Here is a 14,772-nt window from a genome sequence, read left to right as displayed (position 1 = left end):
TTTTTTTTTTTTTTTTTCTTCTGTTTATTGGTTGAAGCCTATGATGATATTACTTGATATTTTGTTGGAATTACCGTCTGAATTTTCCTCTGATGTTAAGTGGCAATCTGAGGCTTCTCTGTGTTTCCTCCCTATTTTCCCTTTTTCTTATTTATTTAAGAAAGTTCTTACAGATGCCAAGAATGGAATTTTATGAGGAAAGAATCCAATAATGGAAAACCTGGTTTGGTGGTTTCATTACTGCCATGTTTGGAATTTCAATCCAAGCATGAATAGAAAGATGCAAAATTTACCTTATTACATCAGATCCTACAAAGCCTAAGTTCAAATGCTTTACAAATTACAATGCTTGAGAACTCACTCAATGATAGTGTAACAAAATTACAGAGGAAGCAAAGGTCGCCTAGAAGTCCTCAAAAAATTGGTCATTCTCAACTCCGATTGAGAACCTTCACTAGAACTCCAGTTCACAGGACCGAGCTTGCTTGGTGACCCAGTTGTGGATTTGCTATGTGGGTGGGAAGAACCTGTTGAGATTGAAAGGCAAAGTGTAGAACTCCTCATTTCTGTTATCACCTCTAAATGTTCTGAACTTCACCCACCAAGGCATCCCTCGGTCCTTCTTTGACTTCTCTACTTCCAATGTGTTGTCAAGGAACACAGCAACAATTAATCCCACTGTTGGTGGTGATGAGAAGATAGTATTCAAGAATGCATTAAACTGCCAATCCCCAAAAAAATTTGTTAATATGTTGCAAATAAAATTCAAAAAACTTATGAAATGAGAAATACAAAGGTAATCCTTGAGGAGCAAGAACATGTGCACACATTCAGGGAAGTAAGCTAACACCAGAGGGGAGAAATATTTTGGATTGGACAACCATAGCCATACAATCTAACTCACATTGTAGCCATTCCAGTGTATATTAGTTGGGTTTTGTCAATAGGCAGGTCTCAAGTTAAGATCTCTTCCAGTGAACAGGACTGGAAAATGTCCAGTGACAATGGGCATGTGTCACAGAATGTGGGAAGCAATTCTGATCATCTTTTACTATCACTGCAAAAAATAAGAAAAAAAAAATCCCATTTTGATGCTTCTTTATTGAAGAACCCTTAAGGACACAAGCCCATTGAATTGGAAGCTTTTTTAGCTCCTAGAGAGGAGATTCTCAGGTCTCATCCCCAGTCCCATGTGTTCAGGTACTTGTGTGATGTTTGCAAACCAAACTGGTACCTTTGATTCCCTTCAAAAATATTATAATGAGGCTTGTAGAGATTCACTAACCCATCCTGCGCGAGTGTGGACAGGACCATGAAGAGAAGAACCCCAGTACTCATTAAAATACTGTGGGACAGATATCCCAAGAAAAAGCGAAAGCCCAGTGATGAAGAGATTTCTCATAGAGTTCATGTTTGTGAACTGTAGGAATGATAATCCAACTGAAGCTGCAGATAAATGAGGAATGAGTGAATATGGAAGAAAAAAAAAGAGGAAAAATACCAAAATTTTGCAAACTGATTGCATACCTACAAGGCCAAAGAGAACACAGTAAAGTGCTGCATATATTGGAAAGGGTATAGATGCAAAGAGAGCTCCAAATTTTCCTGCAAGAATATAACAAGGATGCTTGGATAGGTGCAAAATTGTTACATTTTACCTGAACTGTTTACCACCAGGGATAGGAAAGACAGGAACTCTAGTCTTCCCAAGAACATATTTATTCAAGCCAAATGTAGTAAGGAAAAACCTAAGATCGAAAAGAATATCATGAAGCCAGCTGAAATCTGAACAACTCTTCGGCTCCCAACACGAGTAAGTCCAAGAAGCCCCACATTCTCCCTGATATATGTGGTCGATATATGTCAACTGTAATTTTATAAACAACAAAAAGAAGACACAATAACTGCTCAAAGGTGCATAGCATCAAAAGAATGTTGTCATACACTGATACAGTAGAACCAGTCCCTGTACCAAAAAGGCCATCGAGCAATACACCAATACCCTGCATATGTAATGTCCCAAAAACATTAGCTCTTTGGAATTCAAGCTATGAAACCATGAGTAAAATGATAAGGACCTAGGTGATATGCATCAGAGAAGCCACTAGTGTACTAATTGTATGGAAACATAAAAGCAATGACTGAATTCAGTGGACATTGCAGGAAGAAGTGCCCTTTCTTCTTTTTTCTTCCAGCAATCCCGTCACCAATTATATGTCTTAATACATTTGATATGTCAAAGATTAGATGTTTGCAATTAGATCTGTTTTCCTTAGCAGTCCATACAGAAGTAAAAGCCATGATTGCTGACATATTATAAGAAGCAGGCTTATGATACAAGCTAAATTCATAGAAAACATTACTTTAAAACATCTAACCTGCCAACCGATACCTCGGCTCAACACATAAGCAGGAGGTGGAGTGGCAATTGCGAGACGAGATGCTGCTTTATACGCACCAGTTGACTGCAATTGAGAAAACAAAAAGTAAGATTGCATTGTATCACCAAATGAAAGGTATATTATTTTGTATCCATGAAGGACAAGTGGACTTTGGGATCTTCATCAAATGCCATTTACATCCCACATCCCACACCTTGGTTGGACAACCTGCGGGAAATTTTTTAGCCAATATCCTGTAGGACAATCCTCTGTACTCTTACAAAGCAATACATTCCAGCTACTTTTTTTTTCAGAATTTATACCATCATACTCTTTTGGAGTGCACAAACTTTGATAGCTTTGGCCCTTGAGTAGAATGAAACAATAGCATATGTTGTGATTATTGGCACAAGGCCCATCCAATTAGGTTGGGGTGTAATGTATGGAACTATGTCTAGGAAAAGAAGCTTATATCAGTTATGGACAGAGAATTCTAGGCTAAATTAAGTACCTCTATCATCGACACTAGAACTGCAGACATCATAGCAAATGTATGGCCCGCATCAAAAGTTGGTGGACCCCATTGCAGAGGATATGGGAACATGAACCTGAAAATATCCACCAAATTGAACTCAAACAGTTATAACAACCTAAAGCAAAACCACGCAGAAGAAGCAAAGTAGCTCTGGCTAGTTACCATGGTGCAGAGGATATAAGATGAGCTCTGTCAGTGCGACAATTTTGTTGTGTTTTTATAGGCCTGTTTCGGTAGGCCCCACCAGCAGTCAAGACATGGGAATATGCCCAAATGATTGTGGTGCAAATCAGTATAGGAAACCTTTCGAATATGGGAACATCCTTGACTGGCCTAAAATGCTTCAGATACTGCAGTGCACAAGATACAAACTTTACCAAAACAAGGAGATAAACAAAATATCAGTAAAGAAATAATCATTCCTGGTACAATATGAAACCACTCACTTGTGACAAGCCAATAACTGCCAATAGCATTGGTATCCCAGTTTCAACACAATTTCCCACCTAAAAGAAGTACAATAATCAATTTCTCAAACATAAAGTTGGCGCATAAGTTAACAAAGGGACCAAGCAAAGAAAAGTAACAAGGGGGGATATGAGGTGCTCACTGGCCAGGACAGTGACCGAATACAGGCCGGATATAGCTATATCCATATTCGGTCCATTCATTTAACCTAATATTTGATATCCAATGAAAATATTCTACAGATATGAAAGCCATATCTGTATTTGTATCCATTTAAATATCCAGATACGAATCTGGTGATAAGATATCTGATAAAATTACCTGTGTTTTAACCACCTATTGGACCATCTATTCCCCCCCCCCCCTTTTAAAAATTTTCTCCACAAATAACCCTCTTGTTATATTAAATGTCATTTTATATCTGATATGATATAGTAAATTTAAACGGGTCGGATATTAATCGGATCAGATATTGCTTTACCAATATCTGATCGATTATAATTGAATATGCCATAAATGGGTCGAATCTTAATCGGATAAAATATCAGTGTATCTGTATCCAGGAGAAACAGGATAGATCCAAATAATATCCAGTTCATTTACAGCCCTAACACTGGCTTACGTAGGGGGGCTGAACCCAGTCATTCATTGTGTACACCATATACAACATTATCTTCTTTAAAAATATCTACTGCGATCTTTCAAGTGGAGAAAATGTGTTAAGCCACCCAGAAAGAAAACAACAGATTAGAAGGTGCCACTCAAAAAGAAAACAACAGATCAGCGGAAGGTTATGATTTGTATTAGTTAACCAATCCTGGCCTAGGGAGCTCTTCCCGGTAAATATTGTTCCATCGAAATGCAATACATACCGCGGGAAATCCTCGTTCAAATAACCCCAAACCAACCAATGCAACCACAGGTGCGATTCCAAGAGGACTGAAAAACCTGTGAAGAACACAGAACTAGGAATACTGCCCATTCAGAGTGGCTACTAATATAACTTGAATAAATGAAGCATTGGTATACTGTACCTTGAGAAAAGCCCCCAAACTTGGCTGTAACCAAGGATAATTTGTATGCTTGATGCTACAATAAGTGCTCCTTGGATTGCTCGCATGGTTTGTATAAATCTCTACAAGAGACAAGAAGATAAATCTGAGTACCTTTACACAAAATTATTAGATAAATGATGCATGGTTAAATAATGGAATATTACAAAGGCAGCAGACCTTGCTTATTATTTGCAAAGTATCTAAACCCCAGTGGTTGTGACTGTGGTTAGATTTAACCGCAATTTACCCACATTAGAGGTGAGGAGAGGGAGACATGTAGAGGGAGGATGTAAGAGGGAGCTAGGGAGAACTTACTTCATGAGATTCAGGAATTCGTTGCAATGATGAATCACCAATAATGTAAACGATGGGTATTATATATGCAGGAGAACCACCCACCACTGCTGGCAACCTCGTTCCAAAAAGAGCTTGCAGAAGTGTATTGATACCACATACAAATAGCAGAGTTTGTATAACCCGAACCTTGTCTCCCTGTTTTGTTTGAGCAAGAAAATGAATCAAAATCAAGTCAACTGAAAATGCGAAAAAATACAAAGGATTTTTATGGCTGTCTGTCTGATCTCTCTGAACTGCTATATGGAGGGATCATACACAAAAATGCATGATGCCTTCTACCAAAAAATATTTCTTGTGGAAAAAGTTCACCAGATTGGATGATCCAAACCATCCAGTTAACAATATTTTTGGTAAGCAAGAATAAGGACATCGATGATAAAGCAATAACTCAATAGGGAAGACAGTTTCAACACCCAACCAGGTTAGTTTCTAACGGAGGAATTTCATAGGTCGAAATCTGGAAAATAGTGGATCCAAATCAACACATATTTCCATGTGCACAATGAAGTAAGTCAGTATAATAGCTAGCAGAAACTATAATACAGCTTACATAATTTCCACCCATCAATGGTACAAGGAATGTAGGGATCATCACAGTAGTGCCCAGCATCAGGATGTAGTTTTGAAATGCCAATAAGATAGTTTCAACTGCAAAAGAAAGCACTAAATCATAAAAAAGGTGAAAAAAAATAAAGAATTCACATTCATTTTACAGCACAAGCAAACATTGACCAGCCAAATAACAAAGTGATATACCATCACTGCACTGGAGATCAAGTGGGAAGTCATGGTTTTGCTTAGCATTTGAATGTGTAACTCAACATCTATAAGGAGCAATCACTGGATCATTAGTTTTTAAAAAAACTTTTTAAAAAACAGAAGAAATGAGTTCATTACTTGAAATCTTAAAGTGACCTCATTCCTTTTTCACATCCATATTTTTTTATGACTCCAGATGACTTCGTTTTAGATGATCAACTTATTGTTCAAGTGCCATGAAAAAGAAAGATGAAATGATTTTATTCCACATTTTCCCATATGCAGCCTCAAGTTCTCCATCTAGAATGAAAAATACATAATCCCATACAGCAAAGCATAAATACCTCTTTTTCAAAAGCATTTAAATTATAAGGAGAATATTTTTCTGGTACTGCTCCGAGAAAATTTAGGTCAGATACATATGGAGAAGATGTGAGGTAAGCCCTTTTCTTTTGGGAGAGGGGTGTTGGCAAGTGAAGGTTTCTATATTTTGGAGTAGAAAGAGAATTTGAATTGTAAACCTCCTATTTTTCTAGGTCTTTGATGAAAAAATTGAACCTCGTAAACATCTTGAATACTACTGCATCTGCTAAGTTCTTGTTGAGGTTTACGTAAAAGACCCTGCTTACTAGGAAGATGGGCCATGTGTTAAATGGATTGTGTGCAGGAAGGTGGCTACAAGTCAGATCCATCTGACTATTGAATCATAGAATACAGGGATTTCACTAACATGGAACTGCCGATGGATGCATATCCATTTGCACATCATATATAATACGCAAAAACTTTTGATGCAGTAAGTTAGCAACCTAAGTACGCAAATATGAACTTGGTATGAGGCACTAAGACCTAAGACCCTAAGTGTCATAGTATGCCAACACCGAAAGAATTGTCAAGGTTGAAGGGCACATGTGGGGTGAAAGAGCAAAATAATGTGCATGTTCCATGTCCAGTTTTTTTTTAAAGGGTATCAATTTAATGCCATGCTAATGCAAGAGATTTGTGTAAAATAGAACGTCCACTCATCTGGGTATCACAGTTGGTGTCAAGCCTTGCCCAACCTAACAACCCTAACCGAGTGACCTGATTTTGGAACAGGTTGACTTAGATAGGGTTAGCTCAGGTTTGCCAATGTGCATAACTGACCACCAAGCCACGTTCCTTTGACACATTGTCATTTCATTTATCCAAGTACATTCACAAACATATGAACAAACAACAGATGTGGGATGTACACACACACACACAGATGCTTAAGGGAAAGATTCAAGTTGGTTCAGTTTGAACCCATCTCAATCATTACAAACCTAACAAAACAAAACAAATATTAAAGTTCGATCAGTTTGGGTTCATGTTAGCCTGAACCAAGCTGCAGCCCAAAGCTAATCCACAAAAAGGAGGGAAAAGATAAAATGATGGGGGGAGGGGTGGCGGAGTCCGTAACACCTCACCAAATTATCTGTTTAATTTTTCAATGATAGCAACTTTTCCTGTTTATGTTTTTTCCCCCTTCGGAAAGTCTGATGGTAGGGAGAGTTTATTCAGAAAATAGGAAAGGAAAGCACAAAACTAAGGTTGCAACATGAAACAAAGAATCCCTAAGGACTCCTCGTCCCTACTAAAACAGCTCCAATATTGTCAACCAAACTTCAAGATACTACAAAATCTAAAATTTCCTGGACAATGTGGAATTACCATAGATAACAACATTAAAACATATTCCAGCCTCTTGGACATTTTAGCCCATGGAACATCGTAAAGGGTTCAACCTCATTTGAGTCAGAAACTTACTAGCTAACTCAAAATTCACATCTCTATCCTTGTGGTCACTAAAAGGCCTACAATACATAAGGGAGCAACAGCATGAAGAAAGCAACCTTTAAAACTCAACTTAGTCTGATATGTTGACCCACATTCCTAAAATATTGAAAAAAAAGGGCCACCATTTTTCCCAGGGATGTAAAATTCCACTAATTATAATGTCCTTTGAAGCTGCTAGAGAGGATAGCCCAGTACACGAAATCACCCTGATTCTAATGATCAAAAAATGACATCGGAGAGGTGATCTCAAGGGTCTTTCTATGCCTCACTTCCCCAATTCCTCTAAATGCGTTCAACTCCTAAATACAATTGGAGTTTCACCCAATCCAAAAAAAATCAAGCCAAATAAACAAAAGAATATATTTCACGTTCTCATGTGCATAGCCCATGACACAAGATGCTTTCTCTTTACTGATTACATCCAAAGGCATGCACTGGTTACTCTGAAATGCTAATGAAAATAAGTAGAACTAGGTAATCCATAAGACAATCTGACACAGGCAAGTGTTTGCAGATGACAAAGCTTAACAAGGAAGAGGATAATAAAGGAAGTTTCGTCTTCTAATATGCAGCAGCTTGATTAGAAAGGTTGCACAAAAATGGTAAATGCATGGTTAACATCGTATGCCATGAACTGAACTCTTCAGGATCTATGTATTTTCTGAATGCATTTTCTACTAATATTTGGAAAGAAACAAACTCTCAACTCAAGACATCACAAGTCAAAAGTCATGAAACAATTGCCCTGAAGGTTTTAACTTGAACATCAAAAACTTTGAAGCATTCACTTTTTCCAGGCTACAATACACAGTATCTCTTGAGTTCCAGTCAGTCATAATCATCCTTTGATCATTGACACCAACCAATAAAACAAATATGCATGGGGCATATCTGCTTTTAAAACAGAGCACTAGATCCAAGCAGAAAGAAGAGAAATATGGATGTGCAAACTTATGCATTACATAGCAAGTCCATACTTATTATCAGCAAGGAAGAACAACTCCAATTATCAGTGGATGCTGTTCCCTTAAAAGTATAGATTTGGATAAGAGATTATCCTTTTTTTGGGTGTGTTGGGGGGGGGGGGGGGGGGACGACAATCATAGTGACTACTTCTACTAATTCAGATGTTTTCCTGTCTCACTTTGGTATCATCTTCAATTGGAATTCTAATGTGTAAACCAAAGTTCAGATGATTTCCTGGCCGACTTTCGTATCATCTTTAATTGGAATTCTGATGTGTAAAGCATCTTAAGGTTCTAAGAAAAAACCTATCAAAAACATGCTGTTCAATTATTACTTGCAGTAGGAAATCATTCAGGAACTCAACAGTCAAATCCTGGTGAGACCAGAAACAATACTGTTGCAAAAAGTTATATTCCACGGGATAGAAAATCCAGATCTCAGTATAAAGCTTTGTAGACATTGATGGAACTAGAATCAAGTCTCATGATAATATACAAAATACAGATGAGTTGTTTGTCTCCTCGTTCATATGGGATTTCATCCTGTACCCTAAGATTCCTCTAGAGTCAGGCTTAGCCTCATCCATTATGTTCTAATAATAGTATCTCTAGGGCATGCCAGGGCAATGGAGAATATTTTACAGTTTCTTTAAGGGAAAGTACATCTGGCATTTAGTGCATCTGAAATCTCAAAATCAACATAAAAATCCACACAAATATTTCCAACCATTCCAGATGCGTTGACCAGAAAGTTTTACTGATCAAGTCAAACCAAAGATGATCTATTCGTATTTGGCAAAGAAACCTTAAGACAAAGCTCACCCCATAACTTAGAAACCCTGAATCACAACTTAAAAATTCTCTCTCTGAATATCGAAGCTACTACTCATTTGGTGATTATGAATTTGATCCCGCAAGAAGACATCCTCAAACTAGAAGCTGCTGTTCCAGCATAAATCTCTAGCATTATCTTCAGTTTTCTAGGTGATCAAGCCATTGTTACTAAAAAAAATGTAAAACACTGAAAATTTATTCATGACAACTCTTGTCAACAATCATAATTTTTGGTAAAGAGAAAAAACTGACCCACCAACAACTAAAAGTTAGATCACAATCCCATTGACCTCAATATTGGTATCCCATTCATGAGCAGAGAAGCACAGGCAAGAGCAAGACAACCATCAAACTACAACACAGTAGACTACCCCTACATATCCAAACAGCAGGTAACAACAGAAGCTGCAAAAAAGGGAACAATTCCATCACCAATATGGCTATCGGAAATAGGGGGCCTACATAGGGAATCTTCATTGAATCAGTTGAACATAATCCTTCCCAAACAGATGAAAACATGGCAGATCGCATCATCCTTTTGCTTTATGACCAAGGCTATGCAGTCATAACCACAATAAAACTAATAAAAAGAAAGAAAGAAGTCAAAATGCATCTCCTGTACACAAAAAGTTTAGACATAGATCACAAGTTTTGTTTCAATGTTTGCTCAGTACTTTGAGAACATAAGCCCCACCCCAACCCCCACCCCCAACTACCACCACACACATCATTTACACTTTGTCTCATCATATTACCCAGCCTACCATGTCTCCCAATCTTAACATTAAGCATTAAGGACAAACCATACAGTTAAAAAAAAAAAAAAAAAAAAAAGGAGGTAGGCACAGCACTGCAACTGAAACTTTTGCAAGGACAAATATTTATACAAAAACAAAGACATAATAGAAGGAAAGTTCAAATATTTTGCGAAGAACCACATTCATAGCTTCATTTCGCCTAAAAAAACACTAATAATGAATTTACAGGTTCTTGCTTCAGTGGTATTTCTCTGAAATGGAACTACAATGTAACAGCTTCAAAGCTCAAAAGGTGGTTTTTTTAACATGACAGTTAAAAAGCAAGACGACAAGGAAAGAAGAAGAAGAAAAAGAAGAGATATAAGAAGACAAGAGAGCACTCACCCCATGGAGGGTTGGAGTCTATACAATATTCAAGGTCTTGGAGTTGATCCATGGGAGGATGACTTATGTCCGCCATTACAGAAGTTAGAGAGCTTCAGTAGAACAGAGAAGATGAAGAAGAAGAAGAACAAGAGGTGAGCAGAAAAAGAGTTACAAGGACAGCAAGGAAAGCAGAAAAGGGAAGGCAAAATATGCAAAGCGAGAGAAGTCCCTCCATGACGCCCCGTTAGAGGCTTAGAACAAGGATGAACCTTTTTGAATTGGACTTTACATAATCTCTCAACTGACCCTCCTTCTTTGCAGAACTACGTTACTGCCATCAGAACCCACTCTCTCTGAAATCCTAGTATACCCACCATCGACATTTACCACAGTTACCACACCTGACACGTTACACCCATTGGGTTTCTGCAATTTTTTAAATTGGGTTTCAGCAATTACACTGTTTTGTATCCATTGTGTGACATACCCATTGCATGGTACAATTTTTTTTAAAATTCGAATATTATCTAAGATCCGGATCAGTCCCTACGATTTTATTAAAGATCAATTACAAAATAAGAACGAATACAAAAGGGGAACATACCAATAAACCCTCAATTCTCCAAAAAGAAAACTCGCAATCCTTACAAACTACCCCCAAGCAAAAGAAAATCTAACTTCTTAACACAGGAAAATCAAGAGCATCTTCTTTGATAATTCACCGAAAACCTAAAGGGAGATTCATCTTCTCACTAAAATAAATATTAAAAATCAATTCACAAACTAAATTAGCCAACCAGCCTATCGCCCTTATTCCCCTCTGTAAAGGTGAAGGAGAGCAAAAGCCTGCTTCATAGCATAAGTACATCAACAGCCTTAAAATTACCTGAACATTTCAAGCACTCAGGAGCAATAATAGTATAATACTATAATTTTAGACAAGAAAAGACATGAGCAATTTAAGAAAGTCAGAAGAGTCAACTTTATCGTTAGTAAAATGCTGCCAAGCACGTGAATAAACGTCACATAAGATAAGAGAGTACTATTTACCCAAAAAAAGAATAAAAAAAATAAAAAAATAAAAGATAAGAGAATACTAAGTGGAGACAAGATCAACGGCGAGTAATGAATATGGACAAAATGATCGTTTTGATTTTATAGGTGTTTTTTCGTGGTTTTAAATCGATTAGGAATCAGGAAAATGGAACAGAAATCAGTACCTCTGGCTCGAATATTAACGTATATTGAAATAATTGCACGGATTGGATCGGTATTAGTGGAGGGAGATACCGATTCTATACAAATCTCACATCGGTGGAGTAGTACAGAGCAAGTTTAATAAGGTTAAAAAAATCATTTTTTTAAATGAAAACCAAGGGTAAATATATATTATCCAGACCGATATAGGGAGATCTGGATTGGTATCGACCAAGACATATCTCGTATTTGATACCAATTCCTAACTACAGAGATAGACATAGAGTTGCAAAAACAGGTAAAGGCTAGCATGCCGCCAGGGTGCCCAACCTGTGTTGCCTCCGCTTCCCCCTTCCCCCTACTTGTGAAAAGACCCATTGCCCTTACTTGTCCCTTCGCCTATGTGCCCATCACTTGCTAGCTTACTGCGGGGCAGCGTGCCTATCTCTTCCCCCAACAAAAATTTGGGTTTTGCTTGGGATAACCATGGTTGGTATTTTGTGTTATGGGATGGTTATTTGTTTCTTGTGTGCCACAGAAGATGGTGATGAGTTATTGTTACCATCTTTAATTACACCAAAATTATTTCAAATATTTTTGGATTAAGTTTCCCTCCATTCATAGAGGACGACGGTTCACCCATCATCCTTGGGTTCACAAACCCCTCTTAGGATTTTTGTATGTTCCAAAATATCGTACCTTGTTCTGCCCTCTCTGTCGCGGTGATCACAAACCCCTTCTAAGATTTTTGTATGTTCTAAAATATCCTTTCGATACCCTTTCCCGTGGTGATTCACCGTGGGTGGAAGGAAACACGGTCCAAAACTTTTTATTGATTTTCCCGACTGGTTTCAATTTTGTGTTTGTTTCCAAAAAACCAAGTCTAAAACTGCATGATAAAGCATTAGTTCTGGTTTGATTTTAGTTTCGATCTATTTTAATTGATCCAACCAGTTCGAGCTGATTTTTGAATCCCCTACACATGACCACAACTACGACATCCTCCTAACCCTCCTCCTTCACAAACCTAGACTCCCTAGTCCTTTCTTTGACACAATTCTGCCATGGTTTTAGTGCACAGTATTGAAATAGTATCGGTCAACTCGAAAATCGATACGATATTGGCATGGATAAGATGTATCGAACAAATTTACCCTTTATTCTCCTTTAAAAATGGGTTTTCTAACTGTTTTACCCCTTATCCGTACAATGTCATCAGTATAATATCGTGATTGATCACTTACAAAATCAACACGTATCGTTCAATATAAGTGATACAATACCAATACCTCAATTCCACTATTATTTGTTCTTCTTACTTTATTTCCTTTTCATTGTGGTATGATCTTATCTGATTATTATGTATATCATTCCCTTTTACTTCTATCTTATGATACCCAACCCGCCAACACTTTAAAGTTGAAACTTTAAACCCAACTTTGCCTTTGCCTTTACTCAAACAGAACCTTGTTCCCTAGTTTCTACGTAACACACATACACAGTTCACTCTGTCTACAAGATAAGAATCAAAATCTCTCTCTCTCTCTGTCTCACACAGAGAAGACCCAAAAGAGGGCACTACTCGACACCACCGATTGGATCCAACCAAAGCAGGAAGTTACACAGAAGGATAGCTATATATCTCCAATGGGTCCCATGCAACAATGTTCCAATGACTGGGAGGAGATCCTGATTCCTGCTTTCCCATGAAAATGTGCCCTTAGTGTAATTTCTCACTTTGTTTTTTTCTTTCTAGGGTTTGCATTGGATGGTTCAATGGTAGATGCTCCTTTATGGACAAGCAACCTATAGATGCATTCTCACAGTAATATTAATATGGGAAAAATGACATGTCTTTCTCACTTTCTTCTTTGATCATGTGGGCTCCTTATATGTGAATATATATATCTCTAAGTGTTCTCATTTGCCTGACATGGGAGAATCAATTTCATTTTGACTCCCTCTTGTAAAATATACTTTTTTTGGTAAATCATTTATAAGATGTATAAGATGTACAAATTAGAATTCATTGATCAATTATTTAACTGTCCCGGGAGCCACAAGATCAGACAATATTTTTTTTTTATCATATAAATCTTGTACCGACACTCTTTTTCCACTCTAACCACATAAATGACGGAGCTTAGGAGATTCCTCCTACATTGTTAACGGAAACCTCTCTCATAAATATTTCTAGTATTTTTATTTTTTTTTTGATAATAGTAAAACTTTATTAACGAGGATACTATTTTTTACTCCGAAGGAAGCCAATGCTGTCACTGATTGCATTGCAAATCATGGTGCTAGTTCTCAAGTTCTCCTTTTCTAATTGTATTTTGCTTCCCTTGTATTTCTTGTAGTTATATATCATCATCAGAGTATCTATCAGGTCATAAAATATAAGATGAGGAGAGAAAATGTTCATTGGAAATTGGATTTCATGCAGAATAAATTAGTAATTTGGAATAACTTCCTTGAGGCGTCAGCTTCCAAAACTCACTGTCCAAATGACCGCTTTTCAAAGTATAGCACAAGCTTTCAACCAATAAACCCTCGGTCCTCCACCCTTTGGGCCCACCCCCTCTTCTTTCTCTCTCTTGCCCAAATGCCCGAGCCCCTGACCGAATCAGTTTAGCAATTAATTAATGCAATATTCCATTAACTAATGAATGTTTAAAAGAGTAAACAATGCATTAACGCCCCCCCCCCCCCACAACCCACTTTACCCTTTCCGCCTCGGGTCTCCTCCGCTCTGAATTACTAGACTGCCCCTGAGGCAGGCCTCTATGCCATTTCAGTAATTATAGCTTGTACTCTGGGGTTGATTTTGTAATCTTCAATTCAAAGAGGAGAGATAAATAATACATAGGTGGGTAGGTGCTGGGAACTGAGAAGGGAATAACTGTTGGGGACAAATATAATTAATGGGAAAAAGAGGCTTCCACTTCCAGACTCTGTACCACCTTGTGGGCCAGAGTAAACTTCATCCCTTTGATCCACTCATAAGGATTAGGCATGCATTAATTTTGTTTATAACTAAGAGCTATAACACTATAAAAAGATAAAGAGCTTAGGGAAAAGGATCGCCACCCGATTGTGCATTGTGGCATGCACTTATGCTTAGACGCAGATATGTGTGAAATGATCGATGCAGTCTTGGTGATTTTTGCCTTTTTAGTGAGTGCAGCGATCATTTCACGTGCCCTGACTGATACAACCAATCCGTATTAATATCATAAGATATTGATATCTGGCGATATAATACCAATACTGATA

General features: G+C 37.6%; 1 protein-coding gene and 1 non-coding gene across 2 annotated transcripts; one reads left to right on the top strand and one right to left on the bottom strand.

Annotated features, from left to right (window-relative positions):
* The first annotated feature begins 34 nt into the window (after positions 1–34).
* LOC122641170 lies at positions 35–119 on the top strand. The gene has a single exon (XR_006329822.1). It is a non-coding gene; the product is annotated as a small nucleolar RNA snoR77Y (small nucleolar RNA).
* Positions 120–387: 268 nt separating this feature from the next.
* LOC122641066 (nucleobase-ascorbate transporter 1) lies at positions 388–10,554 on the bottom strand. Its single transcript, XM_043834385.1, has 14 exons — positions 10,318–10,554; positions 5,347–5,444; positions 4,755–4,931; positions 4,419–4,519; positions 4,257–4,332; positions 3,363–3,422; positions 3,079–3,266; positions 2,893–2,989; positions 2,379–2,465; positions 1,945–2,003; positions 1,749–1,840; positions 1,528–1,605; positions 1,286–1,446; positions 388–721 (listed from the first exon to the last, which is right to left on the bottom strand). Exons 1-14 carry the CDS (start codon positions 10,391–10,393, stop codon positions 509–511), a joined length of 1,563 nt encoding a protein of 520 aa, XP_043690320.1. The 5' UTR covers positions 10,394–10,554; the 3' UTR covers positions 388–508.
* Between the last annotated feature and the right edge of the window lie 4,218 nt (positions 10,555–14,772).

This window comes from Telopea speciosissima, chromosome 9 (genome assembly GCF_018873765.1).
Source record: "Telopea speciosissima isolate NSW1024214 ecotype Mountain lineage chromosome 9, Tspe_v1, whole genome shotgun sequence".
NCBI lineage: Eukaryota > Viridiplantae > Streptophyta > Magnoliopsida > Proteales > Proteaceae > Telopea > Telopea speciosissima.
The sequence above is the reverse complement of the archived record's forward strand: the minus strand, read 5'-3'. Positions and strand labels throughout refer to the sequence as shown.